We start from the raw sequence: 20,795 nt of genomic DNA, 5'->3' as shown, positions 1-20,795 counted from the left end.
AAACAAAATAACAAAATTGTGAATAAAAACAGGATTGGTATTACTGATTTTTCCTTTGTCTCCAATACGGTTCAGCATCACACCGTTACTACGTGTATAGATTGGACGAATGACTCTCTACCTGCACACCCGCTGCCTTCTCTTCCTCAAGAGCAGAAAAGTCTCTTGACTATAGGAAAGGGGACAGGAGACTTCCAACTAACACACTTTGACTACTTGCCTGAGAGGAAGTGACAGCACACACATGCCTCATTTTACAGAATTTGGTCCCTTCCTGGAGTCAAGGGGCAAAAAAAAAAACATTGAATGTAACTTCGGATGGGCCCAGGTTCCAAACCCAGTTCAGCAAATTCAGACTGTGTGGTAAGGGGCAAAATTCTGTGTGCAAGATAATCTTCCTGTCTCACTGGTTATCCAAAAGACTAAAACGGGAAGCCCATCGGGTATCTAGAAGCTCACAGAGGACCCTCACAAATGTTAGTTCCTCTCTCCTCTTCCCTAAAATAATGATGTATCAAGTGAACTCTTTTTATAGCTAATACTTTTCTCCGTTGCCTTTTGTCATTCGAAGTGGATGCCTATTTCTTTCTTTCTTTTTTTTTTTTTTTTTAAGATTTTATTTATTTGACAGAGAGAGCTCACAAGTAGGCAGAGAGGCAGGCGGGGTGGGGGTGGGGAGCAGGTTCCCCACTGAGCAGAGAGCCTGATGTGGGGCTCGATCCCAGGACCCTGAGATCATGACCTGAGCTGAAGGCAGAGGCTTTAACCCACTGAGCCACCTAGGCATCCCGTAGATGCCTATTTCTATAAAGAAAAGTTTGACTGTAGGAGAAAATACGCTTTTAATTTTAAAAATCAGCAAAGCAGACCATTTGAAAAGGACAAATGAAAAAAGTCCTATGAATATTAATTTCTGCAAACCACTAGGATGCCATAGAGTTTTAAACGTTTTTGGAAGAAAGTTGTATCCGGATACATTGGCCTTAACAGTAACTCAGCTGCCATGATCTTTCCTGTTCTATTGGGTCAATCCACGTGTTAATTTCTCGAGCAGCTGAGACTCTGTCCCCCAGGGTCTGGGAGAACCACCTGGATTGTAGACACTTGCTGGCTGACTGGGGCTGAAAAGCAGAAGCCAGAAGCCTGCCAGGGAGTGGGGATTGTGTTTCAATGCGCACTGGTGATAGAGCACATAAGAGAATTTTCAAGACAGATCTATTCCTTTCACGGAGAAGTAAACTCACTCAAACACAGCACAAATGGACCTGATTCTTCTTTAAAGTGAATCTTCAGTCCGTGGATATTACATTACTTCCCCTGCTCTCTTTGAAAATGCTAGAACGGCAAGCCTCTAAACACAATGAACACTGGGTTTCTTCCCGACAGAGTATAAATCGAATCAAGAGATCACCATTATAAAAAAGTTCTGCAAGAGGGTTCATTCGGCCAAGCATTTCACCAACTTAATCCTGCTCGTGAGTACAGTCTCACGACTTGCTACCCTCCCTCAGGAGATCGGCTCTGTATTTACATGCAGAGACACAAGTAGGCTGCTCCCGGGAGCAGTCTTAGGCAGCCAGAAATTTCTCCTGCTGTCACACAACACCTACTCTGCCTGTAAGTTTCCAACCTTGGTCTGAAAGGGTTTTAAAGCTCTTGACATTCTTTTCAACAAAAAAACAGACCACATCTTAGTGTTTGCTGCCACACGTATCTTGCAAATAAATTCACTCAGTGGATTCCCATTTAAAAATCCAAAAGAGCGCTCCTTTGGTTAAATAGGAGATAAGCTTTCTGACCCCACCATTTGATAACTGCCACCTCCCCCAACCCTTAATTTATACTCAAATTACTTTGCATATTGAATTTCTGTGCCAACTTTCACTTGATCGAAAACTCTTATAACTCAATACACACTAGTCTGGTCAGGTCCCTGTATTTTATAGACTGAGAAATAGAGGTTCAGAGGGTAAAGTGACCTACCCAAGGTGACCCAACTAGAGAACAGCTCGATGGAACCAGTACTGGGACTTCAGTGTGAAAGTGACCGTCCCCCGACCCAGGGCCACCCTCGCAGAACCCCAGGTCTGCTCCAGAACATAGTACCTGGCAAATAAACGGCACTTTCTCTTGGTTCTTGACTGGGCTATCATCTCCCTGCCCTCGAAAGTCATGAATTGCATTGACCCCGACAGGATTACAGAAGGGCACAGAATTTCCAGGGCTGGCTCAGGAAGTCCACCAAGATGCAGCTACTCTCCACAGCCACAGCCACTGGAGTCTGGCTCTGGTGCCCTGGATAAGACAGATCCCTTCTTGCCTTTTTGCCCACCTTCTGCCCCCACTACCTTTACTGTGGGAATCTACGCGCACTCTGTCTGATGTGTGTTTTTGTTTTTCTCAGGAGTATTGGTTCGAATTTTTCCAAGACTTCCTGACTGCCCTTCAATTTCAATAAGAGCTTTTGGCTACACCTTTTTTCCTTAATCTTTCTTGATTGGTATCAGTATAGATAGATAGCTCTAAATAGAACCACATTTGCAACTCCACTCATTTAACGGTGCATCTCTTTTCCAAGTCATGCTCCTGACCACCAGGGAGACTGAGCGGTGTGCCCCCCCCCCCATCTGGCACTGCCCTAGAGATCATCCCTCAACGCGGGCCATTTCTATTATCTCAGGAGACTTCCTCTACTTCCCAGTGCATGTAAGTAAAGGCTCCTAAGACAAGTTCACCTGAAATGTTACAGTCAGTCCAGCAATTGTAAGAAAAAGGAATAACCTTTCTCTATAAAAAGCAGGTTTACTTCTGAACTTAAGAATAAAGCAAAGCCAAGAGTTCCCAGCTTCCCAACTCCTGGCACCTGAAGCCATAAAGAAATAACAATATTCTTTGCTTTTTTGTTGACAAAAGTTGCCATTTTAGATGGATTACACAAGAAGTTAAACTTGGAATGCACAGGTGGAAAAAAAGTCAAACATACTTATCTAGCAACTTTAAGATCACTCAAGCTAGTAAGGAGCTATCGCTGATGACTTTTGTTTCAATTTTGTCCAGCTCTGTTTATCTTGTCTTGTTGTTTAGTTTACCTATTAAAATATTTTTGCAATGAAAAAAAAATTTTTTAACCTCCTGCGGTCTTTAAAACATTTTAGATCAGACTTTTGTAGGCATGATACTTATTTTTCTTTTTTTTTAAAGATATTATTTATATATTTATTTGAAAAAGAGAGACCGAGATAGCAAGAGAGAGCCGAGCATGGAGGAGAGGAAGAAACAGGCTTCCCGCTGAGCAGGGAGCCCAATGTGGGGCTCGATCGCAGGACTCTGGGATCCTGACCTGAGCTGAAGACAGACGCTTAACCCACTGAGTCACCCAGGAGCCCTAACAATACTTGTTTTTCAATAGATTTATGCTCAGAGCAATCTACCATTAGCTAGTAACAACAGGGGACACTAACACATTGTTTGTAGTGTGCTGGGGACTGCTTCAAGCTTTTTCTGTGGGTTCGATCATTCACACCTCACAATGAGCCTGTGGTGTGCTTAATATCCCCACTTCCGATGGGGAAGCACAGACGAGGCACAGAAACTTGTAAGCGTCGCCCAGCAAGGAGAGCGGAGACCACGCTCCGAGCACAGCTCCAGAGCCCATGCACTTTATCATAAGGTTCTACTGCCATTTTTGTTTTTAATAAGAGCCGATCTCCACACTCACAAAGGCCAGAACATAACGGCCTTGAAGAGGAAGACAACTGCACCGTGGGAAAAGATTGAGAAAACCAAGAGGGAATTCAGCACAGACAAAAACCCACACCAGACCGCTAGAACCATCTAGCATGCGAACACAACATACATACGCTTTCCATTTACATTTATGCTGTTCTGTGTGGTTTCTGACTTCAGCAAAAGCCATTATTTCACAGATACAGATGGCTGAGGCTGGTGGCTTGCAGCATATTTCGTAATGCATTATTTATAGATGCTATGATGTCATATCTACCAGAGACTTTCTCCAGACATTAATTCCTTGGAAATCCATACTCAAAAGACATCTGTAACACTCATCAGAGCTAAAGGCTTACAGCGTGGATTCCTGCTAATAGTCTGCAGGAAGGTCTAGGTTAATGATCCTGCATAGACAATTTTCCCAAGTCAGATAATGTCCTAGTAAAATCTCAACACCCACCTTCCTCAAAGCAGAATCAGGGTACATCATCAAAGAGCCTATCCTAAGTACCCCCCAAAACTTCTAGCATTATTAAAGAAAACATATGAAATATTCACGCCCAGGAAGAGGCAGAAATGTTCATTCCCAATTCTAAAGCAGTCTGGTTCAACACACACACACACACACCCCAAAACTCCCATAAACATTCAAGGAAAAGTGCACACCCCAAGAACCTTACGTGAAACCTCACATCAGGGGCGCCTGGGTAGCTCAGCCAGTTAAGCGTCTGACTCTTGGTATCAGTTCAAGTCACGGTCTCTGCGTTGTGAGATCGAGCCCCAGGTCGGGCTCTGCACTCAGCACAGAATCTGCTTGAGGTTCTTTCCCTCTCCCTCCCCCTCTGCCCCTCCCCTCATTCTCTCTCTCACAAATAAGTAAAATCTTTAAAACCTCATATCAACGATTCCGCATCAAACATATTACATTTTTTTTTTTTTTTTAAGTCATCCAAACTTAGAAGCAGAGAATCAGTTCGTTACAACTGGAGATCTATGTAGGGCTCCGGAGAAAGTGAGTCACAGAGACACTCTATCTAGAGGTTACTTAAGTGTTTACTGGCTCCAGCATCTAAGGTCAGAGAATGACCACCCTTCGAGCACGCAGTTCCCTTAGTGGGGAGGTTTGCGTGAAGTGCAAGGAGCAGAATATAATAATAAAAATTGGAAAAGTTTTTAAAATAATCATAATAGCAAGCATCAAAGACCAGAGAAGGCGAGCAGGCTGTAGAGGGTTGGCTGGACTCAGAAAAGGCTTCGTGGCGTTTTTCTACAAGAAGCCAGAGACCTCAGAGAAAGCCAAGGGCTGGGGCGGTGCCTCCCGGGGCGCCGGTGCACCTTTAAGCGGAGGACATCTGCCAAAGGGGGTGGGGGCCGCTCCTTACGTTCCATGCTCTGGGGTCCACCTGAGGAGTCTCACGAAGCCCAGAAACCCACTGCCTTCTCAGAGACGGTTCGTGGGAGACAGGCTGGGGGCTGTGGGGCTCCTGAGCACCCTTGGGTCTGGAGGAAAAACAAGACTCCACATCCTCTTTTGAGTGGACTAAACAACAGATGGCCACTGGCTTCCAGTTTCTACCAGAGGGAAGGAAATCAGAACGCCAGACTGTTATTTGTAGCCTCCCTAGATCTCTACTTTCTAGGCAAAGGCCCAGAAAAAATAAAAATTACCCAGGAGCCCTACGCTGGGGGTGAAAACGAAGATCCTGTCCTCATTTCCCTCACTTTCCAGAAGCCCTGTGCCCCCCCCCACCCCCCCGGAGGGCCTGACACTCACGCACAAATGTGCCCTCACTCCCCCCGGGGCCCCCACGGCTGGGCGAGTCAGTGACATTCTGCACTTCTTGAGGAGGAGCCGAGTCCCCCCGGGGGTCCGCCGTGTCTGGCGCTCATGTTCACGTTTATGTTGATGGATGTTTTCTGATAGATTGGGGGCGAGACAGAGAGCAGGACAGCTGTGAAAATAGCTCCGGACTGAGCGCTCGCTATATGGATCTGGTCTCCGCGTCACAGCGACCCTCTGACGTTGGGCTCATCAGGGGCCCATTTTACAGAGGTGGAAACTGAGGCACGGTGAGGTTAAGTCCTGTGCTCCAAGGAGAAAGCAAAGAAGTGGATGAGGTGGGGCTCAGCCCCCGTCCTCGGGCTGCAGAGCCTGCAAAGTCAAGAAGAACAGTGACAGACGCAGTAAGGGAAAGGCGAGGCCCTTTTTCTCACGGAACTTAAAATTAATTGAGAAGACCAGACCAGGAGTTCCCAGATGGCTGTCTGCCCACAGTGCCACAGGGCGCCGGGAAGCTTTTTTCACCAGTTCATGAAGAAATAAGGGGGCGCCTGGGTGGCTCAGTGGGTTAAAGCCTCTGCCTTCGGCTCAGGTCATGTTCTCAGGGTGCTGGGATCGAGCCCCGCATCGGGCTCTCTGCTCTGCGGGGAGCCGGCTTCCTCCTCTCTCTCTCTGCCTGCCTCTCTGCCTACTTATGATCTCTGTCTGTCAAATAAATAAATAAAATCTTAAAAAAAAAAAAAAAGAAATGAAAATAAGGATAAAAAAATATTCACCACGTAAGCTGTCTTGATAGGGTCAAGGCGGCCACGGGTTGTTTTTAGGAAAAAGATCATTATATTTATTTACATGGTACAAAATTCAAGAGACAGTGGGAGCACAGGGGAGCATGACTTCCTGTCAGCTCTGTCCCTCAGTCACCCAGTGCCTCTCTCTGGACACAACAACCTCTAGAAGATTCCGTGGATCAGGATGTTTCCTTACATGAAATTCTGTCTTTACTCTCTTGGGTATTCAAATGCCCTTTCATTTATGGAATGATAAAGATGGTTGATGATGGCATTGTTTGTAATGTCCTGACAAGAGAAAGGAAGAAAGGGGAGGAGGAAGGGAAGAAGGAGGCAGGAGAAGAGGAAAGAGAAAAGCTGTCGGCTCCGTATTCATTTATATATTCTAACTCTAAATATATTTTAACAAGATGACTCAGTGGACATTGTGTGAACTCATGCAGGTAGCTCTGGGCTTGGGTCAGAAATTTGAGTTCTCTGGTCTGTCCCTTCTAAAATGGGTGGTGGCTCCAGACAAGACCCTGCCCCTTGGCCTCTGTGGCTGTCCACAGAGAGACAAAACAGCCTGCGCTTCGGGGGAAGAGAGGGAGGGAGGCAGGAGTCTGGGGAGAGAGGCCCTGCTGGGGCCGGGGGAGACCCAGCTTTGGAAGAAGGCTCAGGACAGAGGACACCCCTGGGAAGCAAAGGGGCAGAAGCGGGAACGCACAGCCCCCAGGGGCAGAGTGAGAGCAGGAGGAATGGGCCTGGGGCAGAAGGCAGGCCCGAGGAGGGGTCCCAGAGCACCGTGCAGAGGGAACAGCACAGCTGACCCACAGGCACCCTGCAAAGCCCTGGAGGGATGGGAACCGGCTTAGAAGGGAAATGAGTCCCCGGAAGTCTGCAAGGGGCTGTTCCCCCCGCAGGGGATGCCTCCTGATGGCTCTTATCGGGTAGCTACTGCTGCTGTCGCCTGCCCCGGGGCCCCTCGGCCCCCCCACCACCCCTCTTAGGGCTGTTCCAGAGGAGAGCTATCTGGGGGAAGCAGAAGACAACCAGTGAGAGTAAATTTAGTACAATTTAAACAGCAACTTTCTAAGCCCAGCGCCCCAGGCCGAGGGGATTACTCAAGCACAGCAGGACGTGTGCCTTAGTCTACCCAGGAAGCCCCCAGGAAACAGCCTGCCTGGCACCTGCCAGGGTTCCCCAAATTTCTAACAGTGCAAGAAGGAGACATCGGTCACATGCAAAGCCAATGAAGAAGGCAGAGCTGTAGTAGCACCTGTGCCGCTGGTCTACGGGCTGCCCTTGGCGGCATTCAGAGCTGGTGGCATTGGAAGCTGACATCCCAGACACAGCCGGCTTGTAGGCTAACCATACCAGTCTAAAACAACACCCCTGGGCCCAGCCCGGCCTCCCTGTCCCCAGACTGCTCTCCCTGCAGCCACAGGCCAATAGGGCCCATGACGTTCTGCAGGGAAAGTTTTCCCAGAGGCCAAGACTGCCGGCTGTGGGGTTGTTAAAACAAAGACCTTAAGTTGCTATGTTGACTGTCATCTTTAAATAAAAACTTAAGCCCAGCAATAAATCCAAAACTGGTCCCAAGGGTTTAACCGGCTAGTGTACAACCGGCCCCCCGGGGGGAGAGCCAAGCCTGCCTGGCAGGGTGGGGATTCCCTCCACGGATCGCCCCTCGGTCTGCTCGCAGAGGGAAGACTGTGGCTTCGGCTTTGCTTTCCAGGTGAGCAGCATCACAACTACCACCGACTGTGTGAGTCCTTGTAGGGGGCGAGGGGGTGGACAGACTTCAGTGGCACAAGAATCAACTAAGGCATTTGTTGAAAATGCAGCTTATTCTCCCCCGACCTTGGGTCCCCAAGATGGAATCAGTGGGTCCAGGGTGTGGCCTGGAAAGCTGCATTTTATCCACGGCCTTGGCATCCCCGGTGGGTTCAAGAACATACTTTGAGAAATCCCCTTAAGGAAAACAAGGGAATTCCACTTTGAACCTTGAAATTAGGGCTTAGGAACTCCAAACTCTGAGCTTGAAGACATGGTCTCCGGTAAGTTTTTGCTGAAAAGCAGGAAAAGCCTATACAATCGAAGGTTCTGGGAGCCAGGACTGAAACTGGGCCTGTATCAGGCGATTGCAGGGCTGAATCCAGCACTTGTGGGGCTGGAAGCTTATACAATTTGGAGAGCCAGTTTAAGGAAAATAATTCAAAGTTACCAAGTAAAAATGCAGGACAGGGTCCCATGGATCACTTGGCAAGCTTCCCAGTACCTCTGCCTCGGGGCCCACATGCCCTTTCTCACTTGACCCCTTCTTTTCGCACTGCTGGATGGTGATGCCCAAAGAGCAGGGCCTCATTTGCCCTTTCCCATCGGTGGGGTACACTTTAAATCTAAAGATCCATTGCTGTTTGGGCTCTCAGCGGCGAGGCACCCAATGCCAAACCATGGTGCTTAGCTACTAATCTTTCTATCTGTCACCTAATCTCATGTTGTAAGGCTGAAAAGTGACAACCCTAAAAGAAGTACACTCCACTAGTGTCTCTAAATTGCCCCAATCTTTCTGGGGTACAACCCTCATCCCTATAACACCCCCAAACCAGGGATACCCCCAAATGATGCGAAGCAATGAATACCCAGGCAGAGGTGTTCAGAACAGCTCTGTTTGTAACATGAAAGGGGGGGAAACTAACCATTATTCCTCACATATTACATGCCAGGCATTGAACTACAGACCTTGTATGTTGTGTATTTAATCCCAAGACTCTATGAAACCCACTTTACAGATGGGAAAACAGATGCAGAGGTGTGCCAGGAAACCAGCTCTCCTAGATAAAAAAAAAAAGCTTGATCTGCAGTCTTTGCCCATTTCCATGGTAAAAGTATCCACCAACAGCCAGTTTCAAGCTGTCTGTGATTTGGCACCCAGTTCTCAAATTTCCCAATAATTTAGCAATTGGCTCAGAGGTCAAGTAACTTGCTCAAGGTCACTGAATGATAGAGTCAAGGTGGGAACCAGGAGCTGAGCTGGAGTCCAGGCTCTGCTTACTGTCCCATAGGCCTGTGAAGAGGCACCAACAGGGAACAGCTAAAAGGAACACCCAAAGGAATCCTTGGACCCACGGACAACCCAGAAAGAAGTACAAGCCCATTGACACCAATAAGAACTCTTTACAATAACCCTGTGAAGTCCTACTTTACTAAGGGTATCCTGAATATTAAATGCAATGATTTGCATAAGGCAAGGGACAGGAAACCAGCTCCATTCAAGGGCTCAAAGAGGGATAGCTGTTTTATTCCCATTCTGCAGAACCTCATTTGCACGCGACACAAAGTTTTTACAACAGTGGAGGTGGGATTTGGTCCCAGAGGGTCTGGTTCACCCGCCCACCCAGTCCCTCCTCTTAACTGCACTGTCCCTCATAAAATAGGATATTTAGTGAAAACAGGACCCACCAACATGTTCAGACTCTTAGCACTAAAGCAGGCACCGTCAGAGTGGGAGGTAGCAGAAAAGCCTCTGAACTCCACAGTCAGATCAACCTGAGTTTCAAAGATTCTCCATCACCACCACCCCCCCTAACTGGTTACCTAACAGCTCCGAGCTTCGGTTCCCTCTTCTGGAAAGTAGCCTTAACAGTACCTGTTTTACAAGGGCGCCCCTAAGGGTGGAGAGAGAACGCAGAACTGGGTGAACAGAGACCTGCGCCCACATTAAGAGCTCAAAGGAGCACAGCCGTAACTGTGAACGAAAAGGGTAAGGCGGTTGGCGTCAAAGGCATGGTCTCATTTTCACCGTGGATTCTCTGTCCTATCAAACCCCTGCAAACTGTGGCTCAGCCTGGTCCATTGTGGCAGCCAGGGCAAGTCCCCGTAATGTCAGCGCTTCCCTGGAGCGAACTACAGACGTGCCTTCTCTCCACCCTGGTGTTCACCCTCCTCCGCGGCCTCACATTTCGGCTCCGCAGCGCAGAAATGAAGGCGCTGGGCAGCCCGGGCCCCGCTGCCAGTCCGATGCTGGGGGTCCAGCCCTGCCACCTCCGGGCGCCTCGCGGGCATCATTCGCACCAACGCCCGCAGCGGAGAGAGACCGAGAACTCCCCAAGGGAAGGGACCCGTGCGACTTTTCGGATCTAGAGCCCACACTCCCTCCAAAGTTTGGGGGTGCATGGGATCTCCTTTCTTCTCCCAGACCATCACTAAAAAGAAAACTGCTGCTGTTCTTCCTTTTGTCCAAACTTCCTCCCCGCAGCGCCGCCCGGGGCTCTGCGCTCCCGCCGCCGGGGCTCTGCGCTCCCGCCGCTGGATGGAGCAACGAGCATTGGCGCGGTCGGCGGGGACCCTCGTCGGGTGGCATCGCCGAGCCGCGCCCGAACACAGGAGGGAGGGAAGGATGCCCGGGACCCTGGGCGGGCAGCGTCGGCCGAGGCGGCTCCTCCGGGCGCCCCGATCCCCAGCCCGCGTGCCGGGGAGCCGCTTACCTGACGGCGGCCGCTTCCTGCTGAGCCGGCTCACGGCGCGGTTAAACATCGCCGCGGTCGCCCCGGGAGGAAGGAGGAGCAGCCGGGCGGCTGAGCAGGAGGACGGAGAGGAGGAGGAGGCCGAGGAGGAGGAGCCCGCTCAGCACCGCCCCGGCGCGCCCGCCCCCGCCCCGCCGCCCTCCCCACCGCCAGGCGCCGCGTGGCGCGCTCGGTGCGCCCTGCCCGCCCGCCCCGGCAGGAGCCCAGCATTCCAGCCTCGGGGGCCTGAGTGGCCCAGGGCGGTCGCGAGTGACCAAACGCCGAGTCCCAGCCCCGCGCCCGGGATGGCGTGCGCTGGCCTGGAAGGAGCGCGCGCTGTTGCCTGTGGCTTAGGAGCCCTGCCCGCGGACCCCGGGGGCCCCGCCGCCCAGCGGAGCTCGCCAAAGCCGCCGCCCCGGGCCCCGCCCCGCCCCTCCGGCCCGCCCGGCCGCCCGCCTCGCGGCTCTCCGACCATCCCGGGCTCCCGCCCTCTTCTGCAGCCGCGAGAAACGGGCGCGGCACCGCGCGCGCAGCGCTCTCGCTCTCGGTGGCTCCGTGCGCCTTCGCGAGGCGGCAGGCGGGGGTCCCCTCCCGCTACACGGACTGGGAAGCCGAGGCCTCGAGGTTCTGCAAACCCATGGTGAGGCCCACGGCCTTCGCCTCCTCGCCCCCGGGATCCAGGATCCCCGCGGGCCCCGGCCTGCCCGCCCCGCGACTCCGGGGCTGCCCGGCCCTCCCCTGGCGGCGAAAGCTCGTGGGGCGTCGCCAGGGTCCCGGCCGCGGGGAGCGAGCCGAGCTGCGCTGCGCGGGCGAACTTGGGCACCTTCTCCCCAAGTCCTGGAGGCTCCAGGGGCGGGCTTCGGTGCAGTTCTGCGGGAACCCTTCGGGTTCCACCGCCGAGAGATGCCTCTGTCCCTCACAGCGACTGGTTGGGGACACTTCTCTAACTTTGGGGACACGTGGTGCGGCTTCCGGCAGGGCCTTTGCTCAACTCTCGGAGTCACTCAGGTCCACTTTGCGCTCCCCCTCTCCCGCCAGCAGTCACCTGCTCGGCCCGCCGCGCCCCCCTCTATCTATTGTCTCATTTCTGAGCAAACCAGCCCCCAAAGGGGTGTCATTAGCCTCATTTCTTGAGCTTTCGGTTTGCGAAGAATTGTCTTTCTGGCGAGTCTTATTTTTCTCCTTGTGTATCCGGCTTTGTCTCCAAATTGGTCTTTATTTTTAGCTGTGCTAATTGCTATTTTTCTAAACCGCTCCCCAGTCGTCGGGCCCTGCCACCCTCCTTTTGCAGTGTTTTCACTAGCTGGCACTTTCTTTTATATCTTCTATTCTGAGCTGCCCATTCTGCTCATTTTTCCTCCCTTGTTCTACTCACCCGCTCAGTCCCAATTCCACCCCATCTCTGGCTTTCCATGGTTGCTTCTCAGTGCTGTCCCTACCCTTGCCCTCTGAAACTCACTTTTCTCCGAGCATTTCAGAGCCTGCTCTCTCCCCTGCTGCCAGGAGAGGTTTTCCTGGCTCCTGAAGATGGTGAAGAGCGCGGGGTTTTGAACTGCGCCGCAGGATGGTCACTATGGGGACCAGGAACAAGCTCAGAACCCAGCTCAAAAGCTCAATTTAAAAACACCTCCTCCTGTCCTGGGCGAACTCTGGGGGTGGGCTCCCCACCTGCTTCTACACCCTTGTGACATACTGCAACCACAGGCAGCAGCTGCCCCCGTTGTAGGAGCCGGACTTGGAAACTCAGGCAGAGTCCTGGATCCAAACGAGATCACTACTTTCCCAAAGCAACGCCAAGGGTGTCTGTGCAGCACATCTCCCCAGAAAACCGCTCTGGAGACCAAATTACAGGTAATCCTAACACAGGAAACCAGGAGACTGGCACAGTGGGGAAGCATCAGGCATAGCTAAATATGCCAGTTGCCAGGTCCACCCCACAGTGTCCTGAAATGCCCTGGTGTGGCCTAAGACATACCCATGAATGCCTCCAGAACTAAGAAGGCAGCCGGGCTTAAAATAAGGGGGAAATAGCACAGCTTCAAGCCACTCTCGCAATCTTGTTAGCGTATCAGATAGTGAGTTCAAAAATAAAGACCAGGGTCAAGGTTTAATGTACACAGTTTTAAATTTCTGTTTTGGAAGGTTAAGAGACTGTCTCAGTAAAGTTGCTTTAAATATCTAAGTGTCTAAAGATCCAAAAGCCAGTTTTCAACAGGCACTGTGTAAAAGACCAAATATACAAATATAGAGCTTCATGGTTTCTAAAGTTTGCCAAAAGAAAACACACACACACACACACACACACACACGATTAAGTTCTGCCTGGGGTTTGCATGTGGGCTGACACTGCCCACCACCCGGGCAGCAGCGCTTACTCTGTGTGGCTCATCTCAGGCCTTCTCAAATGATGATAACCAACCTGGACAGGAAGAGGACAGGCAGCTTGGCCTCTTCCTACCCCTGTTGATTCCATCTTCTGTTGAAAAATCTGTGTTCAGCCTGGCCAGGAGAAAGAGCCTAAGATGTCAGAGGGATCATTGACTTCAAAGTTCAATATTTTTTGTTCTACTCAAAACTTCTAAAAATTACTGAGCTCTGAATATATTATAGAATTTCTAATACTTTATTATATATGTTGTATTTTAGAGTCATTCATAAAGAATATTCTAGCCCAGTGTAAGATAAAGAAGTGGCCTGAGTTGGAGTCAAGAAACCTGGGTACCAGTCCTGGGCATAGAGCAGCCTAGCTGAGTGTCTTCAAACAGCCTCACGGGACTGGACAAGGAAAGGATGCCACTCACATTCTAAGGGTGTGGTGTTTACTAGCAATAAACATGAAAGTCACCTGGCAAGGTGCCCTGCACATGTAAGCTCACAAAAATGTACTGGAATCTGAATTACTCTTGCTCCCCCTTACAGTGCTGCTTAAATAAACTTTATCCTGTGTGCAGTGAGAAGTGGCATTTTTAAAAGAAAATATGAGGAATCTGCAGGGGGTTGGGAACAGTGATGCAACTGACAGGCACAGAGAAAGGAAGCAAGTAAATTGTTACAACCTCTTCAGAAGCCAAGAGAGGCAGGTATGTTAGGATACATTTTTGGCAACATGTATAAAAGCTTTCAAAATGTTTATACCCCCCTGACCAGTGAATACTTCCACAACTAGTCATTTATCCCAAAGAAAGACTAAGAGAGGCAAAGATTTCTGGGTACTGTTGAACATCCGGACTCTTCTTTCATGGGTGCTGTTTATAATTCTATATGTACTCATTAATGGAGTGACTAAGGGACAATATATTCCTATGATGGGATATTTCCAGTTGTAAAAACTGATTTTGTTTTTTCAGGAAACATATACAGGAATTTTTCAGTGGGCAAGGAGAGGAAATATAGTTGATTTATGTATAGAAATCTTTCAGAAAACTATACCAAAATGTTACTAGCATTTGTATCTAGATGGGATAAGCAGTGGTTTTAATTTTCATTTTTACATTTTCCAGTTTTGCAAAATTTCTATGGTGTTTAATCCACCAATAATCAGTGGTTGGAAACTGGTCAAAATCTCTATGGGGTTTAATCCATCAATATTTAAACCCACATTTTTACAACATGAGTTTTGCTGTCTTTAAACTCTGCATTTCCATGGAGGGAGCAAGCAGACACCAATGGCCTTTCCCATCTTTGATCTCCCTTGCACTTCAACTCACACATTCATGGCATAGCACAGCCAGAGGTCAGCATACTACCCTGCAGATCAGGAGACAGGCCTGGGGCGCCTGGATAGCTCAGTCAGTTAAGCATCTGCCTTCAGCTCAGGCCATGATCCCAGGGTCCTGGGATGGAGCCCCCAAATCGAAGCAGGATCTGCTCTGTGGGGAGCCTGCTTCTCCGTCTCCCTTTTCCTGCTGCCCTCCTCCCCCACCCCCCCAACCCGCTGTGTGCTCTCTCTTTCTGTCAAATAATTTTTTTTTTTTTTTTAAAGAAAGAAAAGAAACTGAGGCCCAGAGAACTTTGGAGACAATGTGCTACTAGGTCTCCTGAGAGATTTGAGCCCGTTCTCCACACACACACACACACACACACACACACACACTCCCGCCGACTCCGGCCTCTTGAACCCCTCTCTTAGTTTTCTTTCTGCCACATTTGCTACCTGCGCCCCCCCCCCCACCCTTCCTTCATACAAGTGGGCGCTGCACACTCAGTCTTTGGAGCTCTTCTTTTGCACGCTTACTCCCCTGACCATCTCAAGTCTAAAGCCTTTTGATACCATTTTTTAAAAATAGGCTTTAAAAAATTTTTATTTATTTGACAGCGAGAGAGATCACAAATAGGCAGAGAGGCCGGCAGAGAGAGGAGGAAGCAGGCTCCCTGCTGAGCAGAGAGCCCGATGAGGGGCTTGATCCAAGGGTCCTGAGATCATGACCTGAGTCGAAGGCAGAGGCTTTAACCCACTGAGCCACCTATGCACCCCAAAAATAGACTTTTGGGGGAGCAGTTTTAGGTTTATAGCAAAATTGAACAGAACATACAGAAGAGTTCCCATGTGCTTCTTGCCCCCCAACATGCACAGCCCCCCACAGCCACCTCCCCCCCGAGGGGTACGTTTGTTACAACTGATGGACCTATATGACACAACAGTCCCCGAAGTCCCTACGAAATCCCATCTGGACACTGCAGAACACGCTTCCTTCTCCAGCCGGGGCTGGCCGGCCTGCGATCTTCTCCGATGCCTGATGGCACCTTCGGACCGAGCGTGTCGGGAGTGGAGCCTCCGCGGCTGCCCCACGCCGGCCCCCTCCAGCCACCTCCTCTGTTCCGGGCGGCTCCGCGTCTCGGCTGCTCAGACTAAGAATCTGGGAGTCGTTTCTGATCATTGTTTTCCTCGTACCTCCCATGTCCTCCTTCGAGGCGTCCTGCGGTTTGGACTGAACGCGTTAGTCCGCGCGCTCACGGTTTCCCTCCGGTCCACGGCACCACCTGCGGCCTGGCCACGGGCGGCAGCTGCCCACAGGCCCGGCTTCTGCCTCGCGCGGTCTGCGGGAGACCCAGCGCCCGGAGGGGGCACTGACACACGGGAAGTCTCCGCATATCAACCCTCTGCTCAGACTGCTCTGGGGCCCCGTTGTCCCAGGAGAAAGCCCACAGGATAAAGACGGAGCAGGCCCCACGTGGCCAAGACCTCCAGTCCCCTCTGAACCCCTCTCCGGGTCTTCCTCTGCCCCGCAGCTCATCTGCTCCCACCTCACCTCCTTACCCCGCAAACACCCCCGCAGCTCCGACCTCATGACCTCTGAACTGGCTAGTCCCTCTGTCTGGAACCTGGAACACCCCCCCACCCCCGCGCCCAGTGTGCATGTCACACTCCCTCTGTGGCTTCAGGTCTTTATCCAGAAGTTACTTCGCCCGTGTTTAAGCTGGCAAGCCCACCTCCGGTGCTTCCGCGGCCCCTTTCCTCCATCCCCGCCGTGGGGCTCCGCAGAGCATGTAGCACCTTCTAGCACAGCGCATTCTAGTTGTTATGTTTGCTGTTTCTCCACAGGGGCCCCTGCATTCCCCCTACCTTGCATTCTCCCTGGAGTCCCAGCTCCTGAACGGGGGCCTGTCACACAAGGATCACTCAATGAAATGTGTTGATACCCAAAAGAATCTTTTTTTTTTTTTTTAAGATTTTATTTATTTGTCAGAGATAGAGAAGACAAGCACAGGAAAAGGCAAGCCGGGTGGGGGGGGCGGGGTGGAAAGCAGGCTCCCTGCTGAGCAAGGATCGGGATGTGGGACTCAATCCTGGACCCCGGGATCATGACCTGAGCTGAAGGCAGATGCTTAACCACTGAGCCACCCAGGCGTCCGGACCCGAGAGAATCCTTACACCCTCTCTCCCAAATCCCCAGTCAGATGACAGAGAAGCTGCTAAACACAAGGTATATTTTTATAGTAAGGTACAAACCCACCTGGACAAGGTGTATGGGAAAGGAGGCAATAATGGAAGAGAGATTTCAACCAAACTGACAGCTGATGGGAATGCAGAAACCATTAACTCAGAAATTCTACTTCTTACTATCCTACACTCAGAAGAAATAAAATAAGTGTCCACACTAAAACTTGTACCTGAATGTTCATAGCAACATTTTTTTTTTTTAATTTTATTTATTTATTTGAGAGGAGAGAGAGCCTGAGCTGAAGGCAGACGCTCAACTGACCGAGCCACCCAGGCACCCTCATAGCAACATGATGGTTAAAAGCCCCAAAGTAGAAACAACCCAAATGCACATCAACTGACAAACGGATAAACTGTGCCATATCCTTACACTAGAGTATTATTTGGCAATAAAAAGGAATGACGTTCTAATGCGTGCTACAACACATATGAACCAAAACAAAACAAAACAAAACAAAAAGTGTTGCACTGGGTGAAAGAACCATCACAGAATAGCATTCATCATATAATCCCATTTATATCAAGTCTAAAATAGGCACATTGGTAGAGAAGGAAAAGATCAGTGGTTACCTAAACCCAAAGCAAGGAGAGAGTGGGCAGGGGCTGCTGATAAGTACAAGCTTGCTTTGGGGGGATCATGAAAAAGTCCTAAAATTAGATTAGGGTGATGGTTGCACAACTCTGTAAATACAGCAAAAATCATTTAATTGTATGTTCAATTAGGTGAACTCTATGTATACAAATAATATCTCAACAAAATTGTTTAATTTACAAAGATCCAAGACAGATCACATACAAAAGTTCAGAACTTGAACAGTCATCAGACTCCTTGGAAAGCTACTGGAAGATATGCTGCACCAAAGATGGGAGCCTTTACTATACGCTCAGCTCCATTCTAAATGCTCTTTGAAAGGCGCTTCTCATTGAGCAAGCACTCAGAGGGTCCTCAATTCTAGACCGTCTCTGCGGGCAGCTAGACCACCAACTAACTGCAAGTCAATTGTAGCTCTTCAGGGGTTAAAAAGCACATTCACACATATTTTCATTCAATCTTGACTAACAGGGTGATGGGGAGTTGATAGATGTAGAAACCGGGTCCAGGAGGTCTGGAGAACAGCTCGATGTCCTAGGTCCAGGGGCAAGAGGAGGGTTGGGCTTCAGGTCTCTTGGCTTCTAGTGCTCTTTGCACGACTGCCTCCCACCCAGGAAAAAATGATTTAAAAAAATCCCTGTTCCAGGTGTCTACTTTGGAACACTATACACGGGTGTTCTTTTTAAATGTTAAAGAATCCAGAGTTCTTAACCTGGACCTTCCTTCCAATCTAGATTCAAAAACGTCCTCTGAAAAGCAAACAATAGAAACAACAAAAGTGCGTGGGTGCACGCCTCCACACACTCATGTAAGGCATGACCGGACCGTAAGACTGTTCTGGGGTTCCTGAACAATTGCACTGCCAACACACAACCCATTCAGTGTGATCACAGACACCCTGCAGAGGCGACTGGGTAGCCGTCCCTGCTGAGACCTTTTCAAAAACTTCTCCTTTGGGATGTCATATGCTGCTGGGTATTTCTCATCGTGAACACTAAACACTAGCGTGAACATTAAAAATGCCAGATTGAAGCCACCGTAAGGACCTATCTTGCAATTGTGGGAAATGGCCAAAAGCTATGTGGTGAAGACCTGTGGACTGGGGCGTGTGAGAGGACAGTGAGGGGCCAAGGTGCGGACAGGAGACAGAGCTGGAAGATCGCTGCGCAACTGACCAGTGTGCCTTATAGGCCGAGCCCCAAAATGACTTCAAAAGGACCAGAATTTGGGGAAGAGAATTCCAGCTGACCCCTTTTAATGACAAACACATATTTCACATCTTGGATATATGAAATCTGGCATGGTTAAAAGAGATTCACTTTACAAAAGCAGAAAGTTACATTACTAAATTTTGTGGCCATCATACAATATACCTACAAATGTTCCTTACTACTTAATAAAAACAATGGATACTTTGTGAATTAATCAGCCCCATAAGACAGAATTCAATAAAAAAAAATTTTTAAATCATTTTAAACCCAAGCCTAATTGATATTTTAAAAATGCAGAAGTTTGGGGCACCTGGGTGGCTCAGTGGGTTAAAGCCTCTGCCTTCGGCTCAGGTCATGATCCCAGGATCCTGGGATCGAGCCCCGCATCGGGCTCTCTGCTCAGCAGAGAGCCTGCTTCCTCCTCTCTCTCTGCCTGCATCTCCACGTACTTGTGATCTCTGCCTGTCAAATAAATAAATAAAATTTTTAAAAAATGCAGAAGTTTTAATGATTTTTATTCTGTCTTCTGGTTATTCATCTATGCTTATAAATTAATCTCTAAAACTCTTTAAAATGCTTTTTTAAATCATAAAACCCAACCAAGGTAATTAGAAAGCCATCTTCAAAAGATAGATCACTTGTTAAACTGCTCCCATTTGCAATTTCCTAGTACCTTTTGCCCAGCCACCAAGTTTGACCAAAAAGCTATTTAATAACTGCTTTATATGTGGCTGTAGAAAATACATCAGAAAAGGTAGTAAATATCTAAGAAAACCATCTGACAAAAACTCAGGGACTATAAATCATATTGTTCTTGCTTAAATTTTAGCTCAATGGAAACTTTCTTGAATCACTGCTTTCTAGATAATACATTCACCAAGTTCTCCGGAATTGATGACCGTGTTCTTAGGCTCACAAACTTGGTATTTTTTTTTATCAGTGTTACATGTGAATTTTTGCACACTGGAGGAAAAAAAGCTGAAATAATATACAAAGCCATAACTCAAGATTTTTAATATATTGGGGTGGAAAAATATGTGTGTGTGTATATAGGTGTGTGAACATGTATGAATATGTATGTGCATATATACATACTTAAATGGGCATGTAGGCAAGCTGAAAAGCAGTGAGGTTTGTTGGCACAGCTGCTAAATGCATTTTTTAAAGTGGGTTTTTTTTTTTAAGCAATCTCTTACAACCAAAGTGGGTCTCGAACTTGTGACCCTGAGATCAAGCATTTCATACTCTCCCACCTGAGACAGCAACCCACAGCTAAATGCATTTTAGAGACCTCTGTACAGCTTTCATCTCTCAAGGGCAGGCATTAATTCCACACAGAGGTCTGACAATCATCAGACCCAAAGTTTAAGCCCAAAGATCTTTCCATAAGGAGGAGTTACCTGTATGGGGAGGCAAATACCACAAATGTCTGGTTCTTAGCTTCATTCTTAGCATCATTAGATAGCCAGGATCGACCAAAAAAAAAAAAAAAACCAAGAGAACCCATTAACGGTACTTCATTTCATATGCTTCCAGTCATAAATACCAAAACACTTTCTTTAATAACTCTAAGTCCCACACATTTACATAATAGGCTATAAAAGTGCCCTTTTGGCTCCAGTCCATATTTTGAAGGGATTTATAGATACAGGTAAAATTTGTTGCCAGGCATCATTTACAACCTCGCACGATCTTGTCCAGCTGAGGCCAAGTCTGTTCTCAGCCACCACTACCCTCAACCTTTTTTAGTCATGGTCACCAGAGAGTTTTTTCACCCTTAACATAAACAGCAGTAAATTCTCCAAGTGCAAACATACCATTCGTGACTTTACAGGCTAAACAGATACAGGGCAGTTGAGGAATAAAGATTGTTATCTGGTACATTTTGCAGACATTTGGAACTTCCTGGTAATGGACCCACCTTCTTTCTTCAGGTCTAGTGTTTTTGATACATTATATTTTAGATATGGATATATTTTGGATTAAAAATGCCAGATTAAAGCCACCGTAAGGCAATTTAAGAGGAAATTCACTAATAAGCTGGTGACTAGCTGAGATTGTAACTCTCCCTAATGTCAAATGTCTAAATTCTGTCATATAAAACGGGCAGTTAATATAAAGGCAAAGATGTGGAAGAATAGTATTTCTCAAGAGGAAAAATATCTAAGAACAGTCGCCTAACAAAAGAAAAGTTGGATAAATTTTGCATGGAGACCCAGATGTGGTAAGCAGTGGACGAACCTGAAAGATAAGTAACTAGCCTCAGG

General features: G+C 48.6%; 1 protein-coding gene across 2 annotated transcripts in view; it reads right to left on the bottom strand.

The window, feature by feature from the left end:
• Positions 1-10,914, bottom strand: part of RGS10 (regulator of G protein signaling 10) — a 38,376-nt gene extending 27,462 nt beyond the window's left edge. Inside the window, exon 1 of one of the 2 annotated variants that reach the window (XM_059173043.1) lies at positions 10,767-10,914. In XM_059173043.1, the coding sequence (XP_059029026.1) occupies positions 10,767-10,815 (49 nt within the window). In that variant the 5' untranslated portion in view covers positions 10,816-10,914. Of the gene's footprint in view, positions 1-5,111; positions 5,269-10,766 lie in introns of those variants that run through there. The other variant, XM_059173044.1, reaches the window with a different exon arrangement.
• Positions 10,915-20,795: the final 9,881 nt, after the last annotated feature.

The sequence above is a fragment of the Mustela lutreola genome, chromosome 4, assembly GCF_030435805.1.
Source record: "Mustela lutreola isolate mMusLut2 chromosome 4, mMusLut2.pri, whole genome shotgun sequence".
In the NCBI taxonomy this organism is placed as follows: domain Eukaryota; kingdom Metazoa; phylum Chordata; class Mammalia; order Carnivora; family Mustelidae; genus Mustela; species Mustela lutreola.
The sequence above is the reverse complement of the archived record's forward strand: the minus strand, read 5'-3'. Positions and strand labels throughout refer to the sequence as shown.